Below are 20,136 nucleotides of genomic sequence, written 5' to 3'. Positions count from 1 at the left end.
GCTCTGCCACATCACCCTGAGCAATCAGTCCTTGCTGGCAGCTTCCTCACCTTGGGCTGCCAGGAGCTCGGGGTTCTGAGGAGAGACACTGGCAAGGGCTGCTCTCAAAATAGCTGGGAGGCTCCTGGCTTTGGGTCAAATGTCCCCTGTGCTGGCCTTGGCGGGGGACACATTTTGTGCCAGTGTTTCTACACTCACCACTCAGATGGGCTTCTGTGGAAGGGGAAAGGATGAGAGTTTCAAATGCAGAAGCATTTTGGGGGATGCCCATCTATGCCTGAAATACCACTCCTGCTATGTAGAAAGCACCAAAAATGGGGGAAAATATCCCACTTTAATCATTATCATGATTAAACTGAGAATTCAGTGTCAGATTTCAGCCCTGCTATGAGAAATAATTGCTAAATCATAAGGACTCGGTGGTCGTCATCTCACTGGGCAAACAGGAGCGGTGATGTCAGCCTGCAAAATGCATTTCCCTAGGGAATGGCTCTCTCCAGGTCTTTCTCCTTCCCCAGAGCCCTGCTGTTAATGGATTTCCCTGAAAGTGACTCAGTAGCCGGGTGTGATTCTGGCTGCGCGCACCCGGCGGATCCCAGCCCGCGGTGTCCCCGAGTTAATGCAACGCCGTTGGAGGTCCCTTACTATTTTATCTGCTTATTGTGTGGCTGGAGGAGACCGAGCAGTGAGGGAATGTCCCAGCCTCATGGGATCCGGGGGCTGGCAGGGACCAGCCTTCACTTACCAGAAGCCACCCCCGTGGGGAATCACCAGGAATCGCCGAAGGGGGGATCTCTACAGCCTTTTTCCACTGAACAAAGGAGTCATTTCCCCACGGGAATATCCCAGACAACCCCCAATACCTCTTACACACTCAGCCGTGGCAGGGATGCTCTATTATCTTTCAAATCACAGCGATTTGCCTTTCCTCTCCCAACTCCATAACAATGGTTGGTCTTTATAGGGCATTTTCCCTACATTAACCCCATGCCAAGGGGTGCTGGTTGTAGAAGGAAACTGAAGCACAGAGACAAGGTAAATGTGCTTTTCAGAGCTAGAGCTGTCAGGGACTGTGGTGCCTCTTGACCTCCCTTGACAGCCTGCCAGGGCTGAAATCACTGGGAAACAGGGATTTTTGGGCAGAACTTAAGCTGAAGGAGGGTAAATTTAGATTACAAATTAGGAAGAAATTCTTTACTATAAGGGTGGTGAGGCACTGGAACAGAAGTGTCCACGGCCAGGTTGGACAGGGCTTGGAGCAACCTGGGATAGTGGAAGGTGTCCCTGCCCATGGCAGGGAGATTGAAACCATACGATTTTTAAGGTCCCCTCTAATCCAGGCCATCCTATGATTCTATGATAACTTTCCCCAAAAAAGCATTAAATTCTCACCCTACCTCCAAAGTCTTTCCCTGCTGCCCTGTGCAAGCCTGAGTCTCTTTGTGAGTCAGAAATGCTGACACCTCATCACCAAGCAGCATGAGGGTGCAGGAAGGAGAATACTGCTTTAGCAGCACTAAATCCAACCCCGCTCCTATTATTGCTGGGCTTCTGAACCTGCTTCTCCTTTGCCCGCTTTGTCAACTTATTCACAGTTGCTGTTTATGCTGGAATTATTTAGCAGCAAAAGCTTTCCTAGTGGTGTTTTGACATCTACCTCTTCTCCAAGAGGTTTGCATCTGAGATGCAGATGTGCCGGCTCCAACCTGCTGCCTGCTGCCCTGGAATTGTTGGAGGAGGCTCAGATGGAGCAGTGTTGATCTGCAGAGCCCTAGGGCCCAGTGTCCCCCACCCATATTACCCAGGCTGGAACAACACAGTTATTTGTACTGAAATCAGAAGTACAGTTTTCATCCACCCTCACTACGCCGAATCAAGACCCTTGGATGGCTCTGAGCCGAAACATGATTAATGGTTTTCCAAGCACAAGCCAAAGGTGGGTGGAAAATACATCTTGGAAATCAGCTCAGTAGCACTTTGATGCCTTCTGAAGTCTTACCAGGATGTGAAAATGTACCTGGCATTTTGCAGCTGTAAATATGGGCTTCACAGCCACATACAGGACTTCCAGCTGCACAGATGCTACTTATCTTTGTGTTTCCCTGGAACAAAACCTTGCTTTATTTTTCTCACTTCCAAAATAAACTTCCTTTTCTGCACTCCCACAGAGAATCGCCACCAGGAAGAAAAGCTGTGCAGAGTTCTCTATCCAGCAGATTGCCTCTCTGTTCCCTCCACCCTGAGAACCTGAAAGCAGAGCTGGGCTACTGTTTACAGAAATCTGAAGCGCATTTAAAGATGTCTTGTTTCTAAATCCATCCATTTCTGATTGAAAGAAGCTGAGCTAGTCACATTCGAGGAGCTCATTAAAATGTAAACAGCATCGCTTTTAATTGCCAGCACTAAAAATTGTCATTATTTATTTTAAATGTCGAGGTGCATAAGAATATGTGTTTAATTGCAAAAAGAAGGAGGAGGTGAATTTTAAATGCACTTTGGAGATGCTGCAGCTTGAGCCGTGGCTGGGTGTTTCCACAAGGAATTGCAGTCGGCTGTTTCACCCTGCAATTCCTTCCATGCAGACACACTTTTTATACAATTTTTTTTTCTCTTTTAATGCATCTGTTTGTTTGGCCTTTCTTTTTCAAAACCCTATTTCCCACCTTCTGCAAATGCTCACTCTTGGAGAAATCTGGAAATCAGTCCAACACTTCCAGATCAGTCATTATTGGATATTTTTCTGTTCATGCTGGTAAATTGTCTGAATGTGTGTAATTAGTTAAAGACCTGAAGTGCCGACTGAGTGCTAAGAAATGTTACATAAGTGCAATGTATGGCAGACACACTGTGCCATGAAAGCCACGACACTGTTCTGCACTGAACCAGCACCTTTCCCCCAGGCTGGCAGAGCTCCTCACTGGCGCTGCCGGAGGTTGTCAGCACCCGACAAATTAGGAAATTGTTTTAATGTGCATTTACAGCTGAGAAAACTGAGGCACAGAACAGCAAAGTGCCTTGTCCCCATTTCCCTGGGGCCTCAGCAGCAAAGCCAGGCATCCCAAATTCCACTGCCAGTTCCAGTTAGGGGTGACACTCCAAAACCCCTGGCTGCATGGATGCTGCCACACTCGCTGTCAGCAAAACCCTGCGATGTCACAGCCCAGGGATCAGCTGGCAGCAGAGGAGGAGGAGGTTTTGGGTGGGATCTGGAGGTGCTGCAGCCCACTACGGCCACAGGGACCGGCTGTAGGTGTGCTGACACAAACGGTTTGTATCCTCAGAAAGGCTCCCATCCTAGTGAAGGATGGAGATCCCATCTCTTCCCTTTCCACAGTCAAGCTCTTCTGAGAAAGATCAATTTCCTTGGAAAGTGGCAGGGTTCTGCTGCCCACAGTGCATTTTTGTAGGGCTTGCTACACTGAGGAGGGAGAGGAAGAGCAGCTTCATCTCCTGCTGCCCAGCTCATATAATTTCCCATTTCCTGACCATCCCATGGATACATGCTGGACCCATTGACTCAAGGACTTTCCCCATGAAACCCAAGCAGCTGTGTGGTGAGTCAGGACTGTTGGGACATAGTTGAGCCACAGCAGGCCACTGCTCTGTGCCTAAAGTCACCAGCCAGGAGCTGGGACATGCCCCATCCACGGGATGCAGACCCAGACAGATTGTCCCTGGAGGGCCTTGGACAGGATATGCATCATCCCTGCTGCCTGGCACCTCTGCTCTGTTCTTCTTCAGCAGCACCACTATGTTCCCCCCACTTCCTCCTCCTTGCAGCCTCTTCCTCCCTCTCCAGTGTTTTTCTTCAATTGCTTTTATAACTGTGCTCTCTTTGGATTTGCAACGTCCTCTGGAAAAATTGATTTCACACCATATTTGTATGTTTAACAAAAATAATTCCCAACACCAAAAACAAGCCGTGCCCTGACTGGCGTTACGTAGCGTTTGTGATAATTGGATTCTCAGAAAGCCAAGCACTTTCTGGGTTTTAATGAGATTCAGACTTTAATTACTGCGGCCCTTTCCCAGGCATGCAGTGGAAGCAGGGAGGAAAATGACCATAATCAGGACTTGGGCATGTTGCAAGAGACAGCCTTGATGGATCGTGTTTCGGTTCCTTAATGAGGGGCCATTCTTACCACACAGTTGGAAAGCCACTTTCTCTTGCAGTGTGGCCTATATTTACACCCCTTAGGATTTTGGCCACAAACCACTGCTGCAGCCTCTTAGAAGACACTTCTTCCCTGATGGAGAGCCAGCAGAGATGGCTTCTGGTCCTGCAGGAGAAGAGAGGGAGACAAGGACATGGTGGTTACTGGCACATGTTTTTGCTGAGTTCTGCATGTAGCACAGGAAGGACATGGACTTGTTGGAGCAGGTCCAGAGGAGGAACACCAAGATGATTAGAGGGATGAAGGCCATCTCCTGTGAGGAAAGGCTGAGAGAGTTGGGACTGTTCAGCCTGGAAAGGAGAAGGCTTTGGGGACACCTAATTGTATCCTTCCAGTACCTGATGGAGACAACAAGAAAGATGGAGAGAGACTGTTTACAAGGTCCTGGAGTGACACGACTAGGAGGAGTGGATTCAAATTGTCAGGGAGTAGGATTAGTTTGGATATTAGGAATAAATTCTTCCCTGGGAGGATAGGGGGGCCCTGGCACAGGTTGCCCAGAGAAGCTGTGGCTGCCCCATCCCTGGAAATGTTCAAGACCAGGTTGGATGGAGCTCTGAGCAACCTGGGACAGTGGAAGGTATCCCTGCCCACAGCAGCAGGGTTGGAATGATCTTTAAGTTCCCTTCCAACCCAGGCCATTCTATGATTCTATGATTAAGGTTTTGATGATGATGATGATGCTAGCAAGGGTGATCCTTGGGAAGGGTCTAGGCTTCCAGCAGGACCAGCACCAGCTTCCTGCAAGCCCCTAGCACAGCTCTTCGCCTCCTGCACGGTGCAGATCCCAGGCAACTCCTGCCCGTAAGGCTGGGATGAGTCACTCGCTGGCTTTCTCGCTTCCCGCCTCCATCCTGCAGGATGTGGTGTTTTGTCGAGTCTTATCTGCACTGAGGTTGGAGGGAGCAGATGAATGCAGTGGTTTCATGTCGGCAGAGCGCCGGCCTCAGGGGAGGGGTGGGGTCATCGACAGAAACACTCAAACTTTATCTGGGAGGAATCAAGATTCCACGTGGCCATCTGAGAGGACATTTAGATTGCAATGTTCAGCCTGTGTGACGATGTTCAGATCCAAGCCAAGAGAAATTAATTAAAAAAAAAAAAGGCTTTGTTAGACACTACATCAAACTCACCAAACTCACTGATGAGTTGATGTATTACCTCACAGTGTTCCCACATCCACTCATTTTATACAATGATAAGAAATCTATCTCTGCGTTCTCGATAGCCCTACTCCTTAATTTTTGTTATTCCATCCTCCTTTCGCCGATCAGAGATTGATGTCACTCCCTGCCTTCCCCCTTGCTGTGTTCAGGACCGAAGTCAGAATTGCCAGGTAAAAATTTCCGGGATTGTTCTTCTTTCCATTTCCTTTTCCAAGTTCCCAGCTATCTGCCTGGTTTTCCACCATTTCTAAAAGGTCACCACTGTTGCTTCTTTTCCTCTCTCAGCAATCTGGAGAACACGCTGTCCTTGCTTACCACACAGTAGCCTTTCCTTGGAATTACCTTCTTTTTAGCCGCTCGCTGCTTCCACATTCAGCCACACACTCTGGATGCCCACAAAGCAATGACTGCTGCTCCCTGGCAGCAGGGGAAGCTGAGGTCTAAGCAGGCTGCACCAGTGAGTGGCTTGAATGACGTGAGGCACTTCAGCACCCACTGTGGGCAGGTTTGGCACCTCCAATCTGCCCAGTGCCGTGATCTCCATCAGTTCATGGGATGGGGTCAGCACTGAAGAACACATGTAGAAGCTGGGGAGGAGCTCAGTGGGGCTGGTGCTGTGAGGAGAAAGCCTTGCACAGGGCTCAGAGCATGCCTGGGAATGTGGTTTTGGTGGCCATCCCCTCCAGCACTGCCCAGGCAACGAGACAGAGCAGGGACACATTTTCCAGCCCTCGTCCTCCAGAGACAGACCTGTGTCTCTGGTACTTCTTGAGCCTCAGTGCCCCCTAACTGCTCTGTAGGGTCAACCCCCAGCACAGAAATGTGTTGTTGCTCATCGCCCCATCTTCCCTTTTCTCATGCAGACCTGCTTGCTTTGCCCTTTTCCATTTCCAGAGCTGCTATTTTTACCCTCAGAGCTGTGTATTCCCAGGGGGAGCCATTGCTGCTGCTGCTGTCCTGCTGGAGGAGGCAGGGCTGTTCTGCCTCCCCACGGCTCATTTTTAGGGCTCTGCAGCTCTCATGGGTGATAAGTGCCCCCCAGACATCCAGGACAAACAGGGAGCTGGGAATCATGAACAAATCTGTAGTTCTGGGGTATGTGTAGGGACATATTCCATGAGGTTACAACGCAGTCTTGAGCTTCTTCTAGTTTTGCATGGAGCCAAATTCCCCATCTTTGACGAAGATGACTGGATTCAAGGCAAAGGGCAGAACTAAGGGTCTCAGGGAAGAAAAAGAGGGTGAGCTGGAGGGCTCCCATGGGATCAGGGCCTCACCTTGCAGAAGGACACAGCCAGACTTAGGTCCCATTGAGACAAATCCCAGGAACAAGGTGTCTGCACAAAGGCTCTTAACCTGGGGCTTATGCAGAACAAACTCCTTCACCACCTGCAGTGACCAAGGAGCTTGAATTTCCACACCTAAGTCAGGGCAAACAGGAGTACATCAGCAGGTAATGTGGGATGACCTGTGCAGAAAGTGAAGTCCCCTGCTAAGTGCCAAGACTGGAGAAGTCTTGGCACTTAGCAGAAGAACACCTGCCTTGTGGTGTTCCCCCTGTTACACCAGAACCAGGAGAAACTGGGATCTGCCTGGCTTGCAGCATGCAGCACCACTTCAGGACACAACCTGAATGTTGTTCTTAGTCCCAGTCTAAACCAGCAAGGGAAAACCTGTGCTGGACAAGGTTAGGAGGGAGCGTGTTTTATTCCAGCACATGTTGGGCTGATACTCTCTGGACTGTGCTTTTCCAGGTGCTCATGTTGAAGGATGTGGTGATTTGGGTCATACTCCTGCCTCTTTTCTCTGACTTTGGGTTGTGTATCCTCTTCTGGCATCTCTGGAGAGGGACTCCTCATTCTCAGCAATGTGGGGAGGCCCCTGAGCCCTACAGCCAATCCTCGGATGTGGGAGCAGGTCGGAAAAGTAGCAGGGATGGCACTCCCACATCCCACAAACCTCTGAGCTCTGCCTGCCAAGCCCACGCAGAAGACTGCCTGTAAGCATGAGTCCATCCCAAGCCTCCAGCAGTCACAGGACCATTGCCTCCCTCCTTTTCCCAGGAAGCAGATTGCAAACCTATGTAACCTCAGCGACCAGCAGAGCACGGACGGGCTCAGGCCTCAGTCCATGCCTGTCTGCAGCTCCTGGGAAATTGCTTCTGATGGGGTGGAACAAGCTGAGCCTGGGAAGAAACAAGTCTCCCGCTGGGTATGTGGCTCTCCTTTCTTCCTGAAAAAATGGAAGCACTGTCCTGCAATAGACTGAGAACTTCTGGATCTGTAGATAAAAACAGCCCCAGACCATGTGTCACCCCAGCCCCTCCCAAAAGCCTTTTGGTGGGAGTAAGATTGAGGTCTGGACAGAACAAAGGAGTCTGTTTGGGTGAATTTGCTGCTGGGGCAACAGTAAAATGGAGCTGGAGATCTCTGAATGACTTGCACTGAGTGAAAATGCTTATTCCTCCACAGAATATTATTTCTCTCCTAAGTGGAAGAAAAATTCATCTCTCTTCATGGGAGCAGTGTGTTCTCCTTATTTTCCACTTGTGCCTGAGTGCCAAAGAGGGTCTTAAGTGGAGCATCTAAGGCCATGAAGGGTGGCCTTGGTGAACAGACATGTCCTTCCCTAAGCCCTGCCCTTCCCAGAACTGCTGCCAGTATTTCCACCTACAAAACCAGGAGCAGACACAACAGGAAGCAATGCTCTGGAATAAAACAGCTTTTCAGAGACTTTGGAGACTGGGCACAACCTCTCCCCAGGGAGTGCTGGGATGGGTTGGTGGGTTGGTGGGTTTGGCATGTGGATGTTTCATGTGCGTGGCCATATAATTGCATTTCATCAGGCCGGGGAAGTGAAAGGATGATTTCTTTTTCCAAAGGTCAGGCCTTACTGCTCCTTATGGATCTTTGTGCCAAAGATCAGAGAATGCCTGTGGTGGAGAGGATCAGTTCCAGGTTATCTGTGGCTTTTCTTCTCCCTATTCCTGGCTGTGCAGATCCCGGGTGAGCTGTCTGCACAGGATGCAGAGCAGTTGGCAGAAGCTGCTGAGATGGTCTGCAGCTGGCTAAGCAACTCCAGGGAAAAGGGATGGATCATCTCCATGTGGCCTGTGGCTGGACGCTCCACAGTAAATAGGGAGAGCCCAACAGCCTCACTAAAAAAGTCATCTGCACAGATCAAAGTATGAGACTGTCCTCAGGAAGAGAAAATAACTAAAGAGAGTGAGAAACCTTGGGCTGTGTAGAAGAGAGGCAGGGGGAGAATGTGCCTCCCTGGAATGGCCTGGCAAGAGTCAGACTTGCAGAGGTGGGACAGAATACTCGAGGAGGGCACTGGGAGAGCACTGAATTTTATAATTTTCATATAAAATAAGAATAGGCTAAAAACCTTTGTTTGCAAGTCCAGAGCACAATTAGTAGTGAGTCATGGAAAGTGTTGTTCCAGCTACTGTGAAAAACAAGTTGGCGCTGAGGGGTCTGCTGGTCATTTGAAAGCATGGAGAGCTTCAGCCCAAGATTCCTGCTTCCTTAATTGCACCACTCTTGGCCACTTGCTCTAAATTAAGCAGACAGGAGCACAAGAGAACTAATGCACTGCTCTGAAAGGCAAGCTATTAACCAAAGTGTCTCTCAGATGTTTAACTTCAAGGAGGTGCGATTGAAATCTCATCAATTATGATCAGTGAACATGAGGAGGGCTTGAAGTTCATCCATAACGTAATTTGCAGAGTAATAAAAATTAAAGATGTGAAATCTCTGTTGGGCTGCGTCTGCTTCAGTCCCCAGGGCGAGTTAGATGGGTGCCTGTACCACGATTCCCACTGTGTTGCCTATGTGCAGTAAGTGCAGTGCAAGAAAAGTTTCTCTGATGCACTTTTGTTACTCAGAGGATGTTGCTGTTGAATATTTACACCACACTTACAAATGTAAGGATTTTCTGTGCAGCCCCAGGCATATTTCCTGCTTTTGGTTTCATTGGCAGTTTTCTCTTTCCAAAATTCACCAGTTTTTCTGACAGTTCTTGTGGACCACCAACAGCTCTCTACTGTCCCTGGCTTCCTCTCCCTTTAAACACTTTGCCCAAGTTCCCTGCCCTCAGCAAACCAGTCAATGGGAACAATGGACTTCGGGGAGACCGTGACATTCCCGGCTGAAAAACAAGATTGAGTCCTTCATTTCCCACTGTGCTGCTGACAGAACACTACTTAGCACTCCTACCCTATGACACATTACCCAAATATTAGTTAATTATCCTGCCTGACTCCTTAGAAAGTAGGCAATTAAGTACTTAGCTTTGTTCTCCTGATGAAGAAACACAGGCACAAAAAGAGGTTAATAGGGGAAAGACCAATCCTGTCATGTAGGGTAGAGAACATCCCTGCAGCTGAATCAGAGAATGGTTTTAGTTGAAGAGACCTTGAAGATCATCTCATTCCAACTCCCTTATCATGGGCAGGGACACCTTCCACTGGGTTGCTCCAAGCCCTGTCCAGCCTCTTCTTGGAGATGATCTCTTCCAGGGATGGGGCAGCCACAGCTTCTCTGGGCAGCCTGTGCCAGGGCCTCACCACCCTCACAAGGAAGAATTCCTTCCCAATATCCCACCTAACCCTGCCCTCTGACAGTGTGAAGTCATTCCCCTCTGTCCTGTCACCCCATGCTTTTGTCCCAAGTCCCTCTCCAGCTCTCCTGGTGCCCCTTTAGGCACTGGAAGGAGCTCTAATGTGTCCCCAGAGCCTTGTCTTCTCCAGGTGAACTCCGCCAGCTCTCCCAGCCTGTGTCCAGGGCAGAGTTGCTCCAGCCCTTGGAGCATCTTTGTGGCCTCCTCTGGACTTGCTCCAACAGCTCCATGTTCTTCTTATGTTGGGGGCTCCAGAGCTGAACACAGCACTATAGGTGGGCCGTGATCCTCCAGTCAACTCCACTTGAACTCCTCCGGTTTGGAGGAGGAATGCAGAGCATGGGGCTTGTCTTACCCTTCTCAGCCATCTGCAATAAAGTGAGCCCTTCTAGAATGTGCGTAAACAGACCAGCACCTCAGGAGAGTGATTCAGCTTCGCACAAGACGTGTCCAATTGTGGTGGGCTGAATCATCCTCTGGGAAGAGCACCCAAGGAGTCCACCTTCTCCACAGTGCCCAGGGAAGGTGTGGATGCCCCAAGCAGACTGTGTGAGTTGTCTCCAAACCACAGACAGCAGTGTTGCCAGGATCAGTGCTCAAGAGTTCCTGGATCCTGGGAAATGTTTTGCTGCTGTTATTTGAGCCGACTTTGATGTGTATTGTGGAACACCATGACAGAAAGAGGGCTGCAAGCTCACTACTATCAATTTGATGACCAGTGCTCCATGAATTTGGGATATCTTTGGAGGGAGAAAATGCTACAATACACTATTTCTAATGCAGGGAGAAAACATTCAGCAAAAAGGTCTATAAAATAAAGCAACAGAAGGAGTCCGAGTCAAATAACAAGAGCTCTAGCCATTGTGACTAAGTACGCCATAAAATCTGCAATTAGGCACTACAGCAACTATTGAATTCCAAGGCACATTTTGCATCTGAAACACAGGACAGAGCTCTCTTTGGGTGATTCAGAGGAATCATCACAACACCCCAGAGCTCTGCAGCGTACAATGAGCAGCGTGTGCCTGGTGTGGAAGCACATCCATGTGGGAGCAGGCCTGCCTGGGATGAACACACCTGCCTGGGGGGGAAGAGATGAGTAAATATTTTTAGCCTGAGGCACAGCTGGGAGCGTCTCGTCTGCTTCCTACAAGTGCTGTATTGTGGAGCAGAGCCGAGTGTGGTGGTGCGTCACACTGGTGGGCACGGAGAGGGTGGCATGGGGGTGACATAGGAAAACTGCATTTTCCGAAAAAAGAAGGATGTGCTATTGTTGGAGCAAAGTCCAGAGGAGGGCCACAGAGTTGGTAAGAGCACTGCAACATCTCCCTTAGGAAGACAGGCTGAGAAAGCTGGGGCTGTTCAGCCTGGAGAAGAGAAGGTTGTGTGGAGATCTCACAGCAAGCTTCCAGTATCCAAACGGGGCCTACAGGGAAGCTGGAGAGGGACCCTTCATGAGGAATTGTAGTGATACGACAAGGAGTAATGGGCACAAAGTGAAAGAGGGAAAATTTAGGTTAGATATTAGGAAAAAATTGTTTACTGTGAGGGTGGTGAGGCACTGGAACACCAGTGGGAGGATGCGCATGACCCAACCCTGGCAGTGTCCAAGGCCAGGCTGAATAAGGCCTGGAGCAACCTGATCTAGTGGAAAGTATCCCTGTTCATGGCAGGTGAGGTTGGGACTAAATGATCTTTAAGGTCCCTTCCAACCCAAACCATTCTGTGATTTTACCAAAGGATGGAGAGTGTGAGCGTGATTTGTGCCACCATTCCCACCTCACTGTCCTTTCCCTGCCCTCGGGTGCCCTATTTCAGTTCAGACAGGGCTGAGCACGCAAGGGTACCAAGGAGATCTTCTTTCCCCAGTGTGGCTCGGAGCCATTTGCATCCCTTAAAAGGCATCTTCTGACTCAGATACACTCTCCTCCATTGTCTGGGGCATGGTGTTTTGCAGCTGGAGACTGGTGAATGAAGCTGAGTTACTGACCTTGATTCGAAAAAAATGCACACTTGTGCTTTGCAAAACAAGCCTTTTAGAGCTGGCTTTTATGCAGAGAATTATGCCAATGTGTGCATGGAGGCGCTGGCATTTTGGGCCCTTTCAATCTTCTGGATTGTCAGAGAGGTCTTTCACTGATTTAAGCCTTCAACCAAAGGATGGATGCTGCAAGAGGCAGTGAAGAGGACTCAAGCAGGTATTGGAGTGTTTAGCCCAGGAGCAGATGCTTGGATCAGGGCCTAGATCAGAAGAGGTATTTTATTACACTGAAGGAGGTATTGTTTTACTGCACTGTAAGGAGGCACAGATGATCCCTCTCTCTAAAGAGAGAAATAAAAAATCATCTGGTTTTGAGGCTTGTTCTTATCCCTTTTCAGTGTGGATGTGCACGGCAGCCCCACAGGAAATGGGTCTCAATGAGTTTTGCCACTTTTTTCCATCATGTCATCAAAATGAGAGATGAAGATGAGTGAGGCCAGTTTGAGGAGTTTTTAGAACTCCCCCTGGCTGTGCTCCAGCCTTGCCCACAGGTTAGAGACATTTTTCTTTGAAGGTGCTATGGGAGGCAGCAGGTGTTTGGTTTGGGAGGAAGCTCTTAGCCTGGGTCTGGCGCAGGCAGGAGGTTTTATTCTCTTTGCACCATGTCTGAGTTAAACGAGGCCCTTGCCTTGCAGGAGGAGCTTGGTTAGGTGAGCATCGCCAAAATCTGGTAGGACAATACCCCGCCAGGCCAGCGCTCCGCTTCCGCTCCCTACACAATAGGAGTTTACACAACTGCAGCCCACTTGAGGTTTCTGCCTTGCTCCACGGCTGAGCAACAAGACCCCAAATGTTACAGCTCTGCCTAATGTCCTTGGCTCTGTCCTGCTTTGGAAGGAAACATGCAGCGGCCTGTGCTGCCAATGCTATTTCCTCTCTCGCTTGTCTTTAAAGGTCTCTTTTTCCAACAGCTGATCAGCTCTGCAGCTCCGGGGAGGACGTGAGATCCGGCTGGCCCACGAGCTGGCTGGTATGGCTGCGTGCCATGTTGTTGTTTGTATTGCTTTCATTTTTCTGGCGTTACTTGGCTCTTCCACGCAACTTGTTTTCATCCTGAACTATGTGCTCATTACATATCCAAACGCCCACGCGAGGTTTTGCATGAGGAAACTCGAAACACACGCGCAGTAGAGGAGCGAGTTCCTGATGGGGGGGGGAGATGAGATATTTGTCTCGAGGCTGACACAAACAATTGTCAAATCCCCGAGTTTCCTGTGTTTGGAGTTCCAGCTTGCTGATGGACAAGCACGTGAACGGTGTGTGTGCATCCTCCTGGCAAAGAGATGTGGGGAACATCTCTTGTGGTCACCTTGGCCTTTCCCAGCAACTGCAGCTACTGTCCAAGGCACACGTCCAGGGACATCCGAGCTCTCTGGCAGGCTGGTCCCTGAACGCCAAAGGGACCTTTCTGCTGCTAGGAAAGCTCTCACTTCCCCTCTGTGGCCCCATCCTCAGAGAGCAGCCAGCCACAGGCAGCATGGATCCACCCAGGCAACTCTGGGCTGGGAGGCACCAAAACGTGCTGGAGGGTTGCAGTGAGGTCCCAAGTGAGGGGGGCAGAAGCAGGAAAACTCTGCATGGGGTTTGCTTCATATGGACAAGGAAGCTCGTGAGGGCCCTGGAGCACAAGTCTGATGAGGAGCAGCTGAGGGAGCTGGGGGGCTCAGCCAGGAGAAAAGGAGGCTCAGAGGGGAACTTCTCACTCTTTACAAGTCCCTGACAGGAGGGTGCACCCAGCAATAGGATGATAAAAAACGGCCTCGACTTGTCCCAGGGGAGCTTTGGATTGGACATTAGGGAAAATTTCTTCACTGAAAGTGTTGTCAAGCACTGGAACAGGCTGCTCCGGGTAGTGGTGGAATCACCATCCCTCTAAGTGTTCAAAAATCATGTAGATGTGGCACTTGGGGACATAGTTTAGTGGTGGGTTTGGCACTGCTGTGTTAATGGTTGGACTTGATGATGTTGGAGGTCTTTTTCAACCTTAGTGATCCTGTGATTCTACGTACATGTGCCCTCTTTGCGGTTCTTCCCTGGAGCAATGCGTCTCAGTCACTGCTGGAGGCAGGATGGGGCACGTTGGTGCCATTGGGCTCTCCAGATTCCACAGATCCCGCGTTACATTGGCACAGCAAGCACAGCTCAGGCCTGGACCAGCACAGTGGGGTTCAAATGCTTGTGTTTCTGAGTTTTCTCCCCCTCTTCTATGGCCCTGTCACCAGCTGGGCTCCAGCAGCTGCCCTGGTTTGGATACAGAGAGCTCACCTGGAAGCTGCAGGCTGTCCAAATCTGCAGCACAACACTGCCCTGCACACGCTCCTCCCCACCGTGCTCTGTCCACTCAGACTGGGGAAAAAGCCTCTTTTCCAGCAGTCACTGGTAGCCGCACAGGACTGGGCAGGCTGTGCTGGAGGGACCAGGGGGCTCGGTTTGCAGCTTTGGATTGCTCTGCTTCCTCACAGCCTTCCCTGCCGCCTGTGCTGCAGATGAATAAAGATTTTCCAGGGCTGTCAGTACTGCGTATTTCACCAGCATTCCCTTCACTTTAAGTCCAAAATGTGCTAAAAATACGCTGGCTTGGCATCCAGGTCTTGATTCAAGTGGTAACAGGATATTGGGCAGAGAAATCCTGGGGTGGTTTCACTGTGCAGCAGTGAGTTGCTGGCTCTTCCTCCTTTTCCTCCTCCTCCTGGCTGCTGCAGTGTTGTTACCCCTACTCTCAATCCCCTAAATTTCATATTCAGAGGTCACAGGTTTCACATGGCATCGCTCCTCTTGGGCTGGTTGTTAGCGAGGTTCTGAACACTGAGGTGGCATCTCTTTCTCTGGGGTTGGGAGTACATTATTAGTAAAGTACTCGTTTTATTACTCCTGTGGTAATTTTGGGAGGGGGATGCCTGCAGGCAGGAGCTGGGATAAGTGAAGTCTGAAGTGCCACGGGAAGGCCACAAACTTCAAAAGGCCTCGTTAGTGCAGCAGCAGAGGGAGATGTGGATGTTTGTGCCTCATCCATGGATTTTGTTGTGCTGCTGCCGAGCCGTGTGGCTTTGATACCAGTGAAAACACAGTGAACCCCCTCTGGGAATGGGTCTTGAGATGAAGTGTTTTCTGCTCCCCCTCACTTTTGAAACACCCAGTTGATGTTCAGCCTTCAAGGCTGCTGAGCGAGTTTTTCATCCGCAGGCAGATTTTGCTGCCACATTCTCACTCGCTTTCCTAAAATAAAGAGGAAAAAAAATAAAAGAACCCTTGTGCTAATTTAATCTAGCCAGGCATCCTGCTGTCCTGCCTCATAATATCTCTCCAATCTGTCATTTCCAACAGACAGCGGTTTATTGGTTTGGCTATTTTTTTTCTCCCCCTAGTCTTGAAATATCTCCCCTGCTTTCTCAAGTAGCCCAGAGCTCCCCCAGGGCTGTCCCAAGCTTCACCCTTGCTTTGGTGGGAGCCCTGGGTGAACACATCTCCATTCTCCAGGAAAAGCCCTACACCAACCTCAGAGAGATAAATGTGTCAAATAATCCCCATCTTATGTGCTGGTTCTGTCGGTGCTGGGTTGGTGGTTGGACTTAATGATCTTAAACGTCTTTTCCAACCTTAAAAATTTTATAATTCCAGAAGCCAGGGTGGGATCAAACCTCCCTGGGTTTTTCTAGATCCCTTTCCCAATCACCCGCCTGTGTGGCGCCAGAAAGGAGCATTTCCTTTGGCAATCAACACTCCATGAGCCCCTCAGGGCATTCCCCTTGAGGCACACGGGGCACCCCCTGAGCCCCTCATCCCCACAGTGCATTACCCAAACTTCTCACCTCACTTCAAACCCTTGAGGCATCCCTTGAGCCCCTCAGGGCATCCCCTCAGACCCACAGCCCCTCAGGGCATCCCCTCAGGGCACCCCTCAAGCTCCATGGGGCATTCTCTGAGCCCCTCAGGGCATCCCCTCAGACCCACAGCCCATCAGAGCCCCGTGCGACACTCCCTGGACCCCTCAGGGCACCTCAGCTCCAGGGGCAGCGTCCGAACCCCTCAGCCCCACGGGACATCCCCTCAGCCGCCCCCTGAGCCCCCTCAGGCCGTCCCCACCCCCGCCGGCGCGGCCCCTTTAAGAGCGCGGCCCCTTTAAGAGCTTGGCCCCGCCCCCCGCGGTCGCTGCCGGGGCCGCTGCTGACAACAAGATGGCGGCGGCGGCGGGTCCGGCGGGCGTTGAGAGCCGTGTGCTGGGCTACAGCCTGCACCGCTGGAGCAGCTTCTCCTCCACCTACCTGCCCGAGTGAGTGCCGAGCCCTGCGCCGCGCCTGCAGCGGGCTCCGGGCTCGGGTCTGGGGGTGGCCGGGCGGCCGGGCCTGTATGGGGCCTGCGCGGGCCCCGCGCTGAGGCCTGCGTGGGGAGGCCGCGGCGGGGGGCAGTGGGACCGGAGCTGTGTGTGAGCGGCGTTCTGTGTGTGAGAGGGCTCTGTGCAGCAGATTTTGGGGGGCTGTGTATGAGAGGGATCTCTACAGCAGGGTTTGGGGGGGTTGCGTTTGTGTACAGCGGCACTTGGTGTCTTTGTGGGCTGGAGTTGCTCAGCAGGATTGGAGGTTCAGGGACAGGGCACCATCACTTGGGGGTGTGTTTGGGAAAGTGGTTGATGAAGACTTTTGGGGGGAGTTGTGTTGGGTAGAGGGTCTGGGCTTGCAGGTTTAGGGTGGTGAGTTAAGTGGGGAGGGCCTGGAGGGTCAGGTTTAGGGGGTGTTTTAGCACGAGGCATGGGCAAAGGAAAGTTGCACTTAAGGAGTAGCAGCTGACCACAGATTTGGGGGAAGAACAGGTGCTGGTGGGGGAGAGGCTGGTCAGTTACTGGGTGAAACGAGGAGAAGGGTCAGTGTCCCTCCTTCCCTGCCCTGCCTATATCAGGTGCGTGTGGGTTCTGTGTTTTTTGGCAGCTGGACATCCTCTCCTGCCCCTGACCTCTGGAATGGTGGGCTGTGTCACCTGCTGTGTGTGGTTTTAGGGGAAAGGGGCGGCCTGCTGCCCTAATCGCATGCCTTTAGGAGTTTGGGGGTTGGCAGAACCGTTGGTTTGTGCTGCTGTACCTACCAACTGATCCCATCCCCAGTGGAAGAGTTGGCTGAAAGGCATCGGGCTGCAGCCTGTGGAATTCCGCTAGCTGCTGGCAGTCCAGTTTGGAGTGACCACAGCATGGTTTAGGCGTGATGTCTTTGGTACACGTTTTGGATAAGTCATCCTTTGTGCTGGAATTCGGGAGGACTGCTGGGATCACAGCACAGCTGGGTCATCATGGGCTGTAGAGACTCATCCGATCATCGATTGTGCTGCATGTACTGACCTTTGATTGATGTATCCTGATGTCACCCGCTATCAACAAGTGACAGTGTTGCCTTAATTGTTAATTATTAATATCCTCAATTATCTTCACTTTCCAAAATGAAGCAAACCCCTAAAAACGGGTTTTTAACTGAACTCCGAATTGTTTTGTTTTTCTGTATATTGTCTTTGTTAGATGTGAAGAACTGGTTTCTTTTGTAGTTGGTAGTCTTTGGTGATAATTAAGTCGTCCCTTTTACCTTTCCTGTTAAAATAGCTTGACTTTAGGGTGCTTCTTTCAGGTCTCTGATTGTCTTGTAGTTCTTTCTACTGGCATTTCTGGCTTTTGCAATCTTATTAAAATGTTGGTCCCTGAGCGGAAGGGTGACAGTCCATTATTGATCTCAGTGATGCGATATAGACACAGAGTATTGTCTTTCTCCTTGATATTCCTTTCCAAGGCTCCCATTAGTCCCTTTTGTTGCAGACCCGTGTCAGGAATTAATGTTCACGTGGCATCTGCAGTGCTGCCCAAAGTCCTTAATGCCTTTCCTGATACAATTCCCATTCCTGTAGCTGGGCTGGTATTTTACAGACGCGTGACCTTGCATTTGGCTGTTCTAAGATGTTGTTTAAAAGTGCTTGTCATCAGTGAAAACAATTTTATCTGCTTTTAAGCACTGTAATCCCAGCAGTGGGGTTGTTCTCTGGTGTGCTGACCTTGGTCTGAGGGATGCTGCTCCTAACGTGCTGTCTGCTGTGGAAGTTTTGGTTTTTGCTTGCTAACTTTTAATTCCCGTGGTCTGGGAGAGAGCTGGACTACAGTCTGAATTGGAAAGGAGAGGCTTTGACCTGTGACTGGAGATCAGCCTCTCAAAAAGAGAAAGTTTAATAAGAAATATGTGGGAGGGTGGGTTATTTGGGATGGTCTGAAGATTGAAATCTTAAAAATGGCTGGGACAGGATCATAACACCCTGTGGGATGAACATGCACACAGAGCTAAAAGTTGTCTTAGTATTTAATGTGTAGAACAAAATGATGCTTGTCTGGAAGGACTCAATCTTAGAGGATGTTTTCCAACCTATATGATTCTATGACATTGGGAATTCTGGTAATACTGTAGTTTAAATAAGTTTGCTGGCATAACTAGAAAGAAACCACTTTAACCTTGAGGGAGAAAAGAGGCTCTGCCCTCATGTATGTAGGAACGAGTATACAACTTATTAAATCTTATTGCTTGTTGTTGGAAGTTGCAAAAGTGCTGGGGGAGGAGCAGCAGAGCAGCTTGTCAGTTAAGCATGATTTAAACACGTCTTAAGTAGCTGTATGGTTTTAAATGTAAAACAAAGTTGTGAAATACAAAGCTTTCATCACTGCTGACCAAGGAAGAAATTAGATGTCTAGCGACATCTCACCTGCTTATGTGATGCCACACTGACATTAAAACTTTTCAGAATACTGAAATCACCCGATAACCTCTCTTTTAATTAAGAAAACCTTAACAAAGCAAAACAAAAAGTGTTTTTCAAAGGCCTTTCTGGTCATGCTCTAGTTGAGGATCTATTGAAAAACACCCCTTTTCTTTCAGTGACAAGAGAAGCTTCCTCTGCTGAATGTCAGTGTCTTTCCTCTTGCATTTGGTGGTGGTACTGGAGGATTAGTTAGTGCTGAATCCAGTTTCTTGCAATTTTACCAGTGCTGCAGCTACCTGCATGTTTGCAAGGACCTTTCCAGACATTAAGTGAGGATAGTCTTTTTCGTGTCTGCCAAGGAATAGTTCTGTTTTTCAAACCACTGGAGTTGTTGTCTCTTGGTTTGTATCTACCAGCAAGAAGACTGACTTGGATATTTATTTTAGAAACTCTGTGGGTAGAAGTCAAAGTATTGGTCTGGTAATAGTGGCTGGCTCAGTCTGTGTTGTAGGGGAGGTTGTGCCTTTGGGAAGAGAATTGATCCAAGAGGAAATTTGGTGTTGAAACACCTGGTGTTCCCAGAGATGCTCTGCCTGTGCAGAGGCACTGGTGCATTGAGAGGCTTCAGCTTATCCAACTTGGAAAGTGACCAACCCAACCCATCGCCTGAGACTGCTCTGTTAGATCCTTTCCGTGCCTCTCCAAGGTTCCTCCCCAAAGGAATGGAGCCTCAGGGGAGGCTCTCTGATACCTGGGACTGCCTTAGGGATTGTCCCACCACCGGCAGTCACTTCACACCAGTGACACAAAGGAATGCTGGTGTCTTTTGACATGCACAGAGACAGGGAGATGGACTTTATTCCCCTCCCTCCTCTGCCCTCCTGTAGGAAGCGATGAGCTCAGTCAGTTTCTTCTTTGGACAAGGAGGGAATAAACAGTTTATAGAAGGTAATGCAGGCCTTGCTCCAACTTGGGGTTTTTTTGGTAGGAAATAGAACCAGAAGCTGTTGCTCTACACTGAGAGAAGCACTTCATGTCCTGACTTTTTTAGTGGCCTGTTTTTACACCTGCTCCAGTTTGAACTTCCTCCTGAAGTGAATCAGAGGTGAAGTGCTGTGCTCTGTGCGATGGCAGCCGTGTACCCTTTTTTATTGCCAGATTGCTGTATCCTGGGGCCGTGGGTTCTAGAGGCTGCCTCAGCCTCGTGGCTGATGGTATTTTTTATTTGGGAATGCACTCAGGTCCTTCTGTCACTGTTTATACGGCTGAAATCCCACTTCAGAGAGTAACAAGAGCTTTTTGCTTTGTTACTCTATTCGCATACCTTTGTGGGGAAGGTTCATCCTGTTTCTGTTGCTCAAATTTTCAGTCCTTCAAGTTTTCCTGTATGGAAGCTGTGTAGAGGATCAGTATA

At 49.8% G+C, this 20,136-nt stretch overlaps 1 protein-coding gene across 1 annotated transcript in view; it reads left to right on the top strand.

Moving 5' to 3' along the window:
• Positions 1 to 16,150: 16,150 nt before the first annotated feature.
• Positions 16,151 to 20,136, top strand: part of MKLN1 (muskelin 1) — a 102,519-nt gene continuing 98,533 nt past the window's right edge. The window contains exon 1 of the mRNA XM_039571222.1: positions 16,151 to 16,275. Coding sequence (XP_039427156.1) covers positions 16,181 to 16,275 — 95 coding nt within the window. The 5' untranslated portion in view covers positions 16,151 to 16,180. The remainder of the gene's footprint in view (positions 16,276 to 20,136) is intronic.

This window comes from Corvus cornix, chromosome 1A, assembly GCF_000738735.6.
Source record: "Corvus cornix cornix isolate S_Up_H32 chromosome 1A, ASM73873v5, whole genome shotgun sequence".
Lineage (NCBI taxonomy): Eukaryota > Metazoa > Chordata > Aves > Passeriformes > Corvidae > Corvus > Corvus cornix.
Note: the sequence above shows the minus strand (reverse complement) of the source record. Positions and strands in the feature narration are given on the sequence as shown.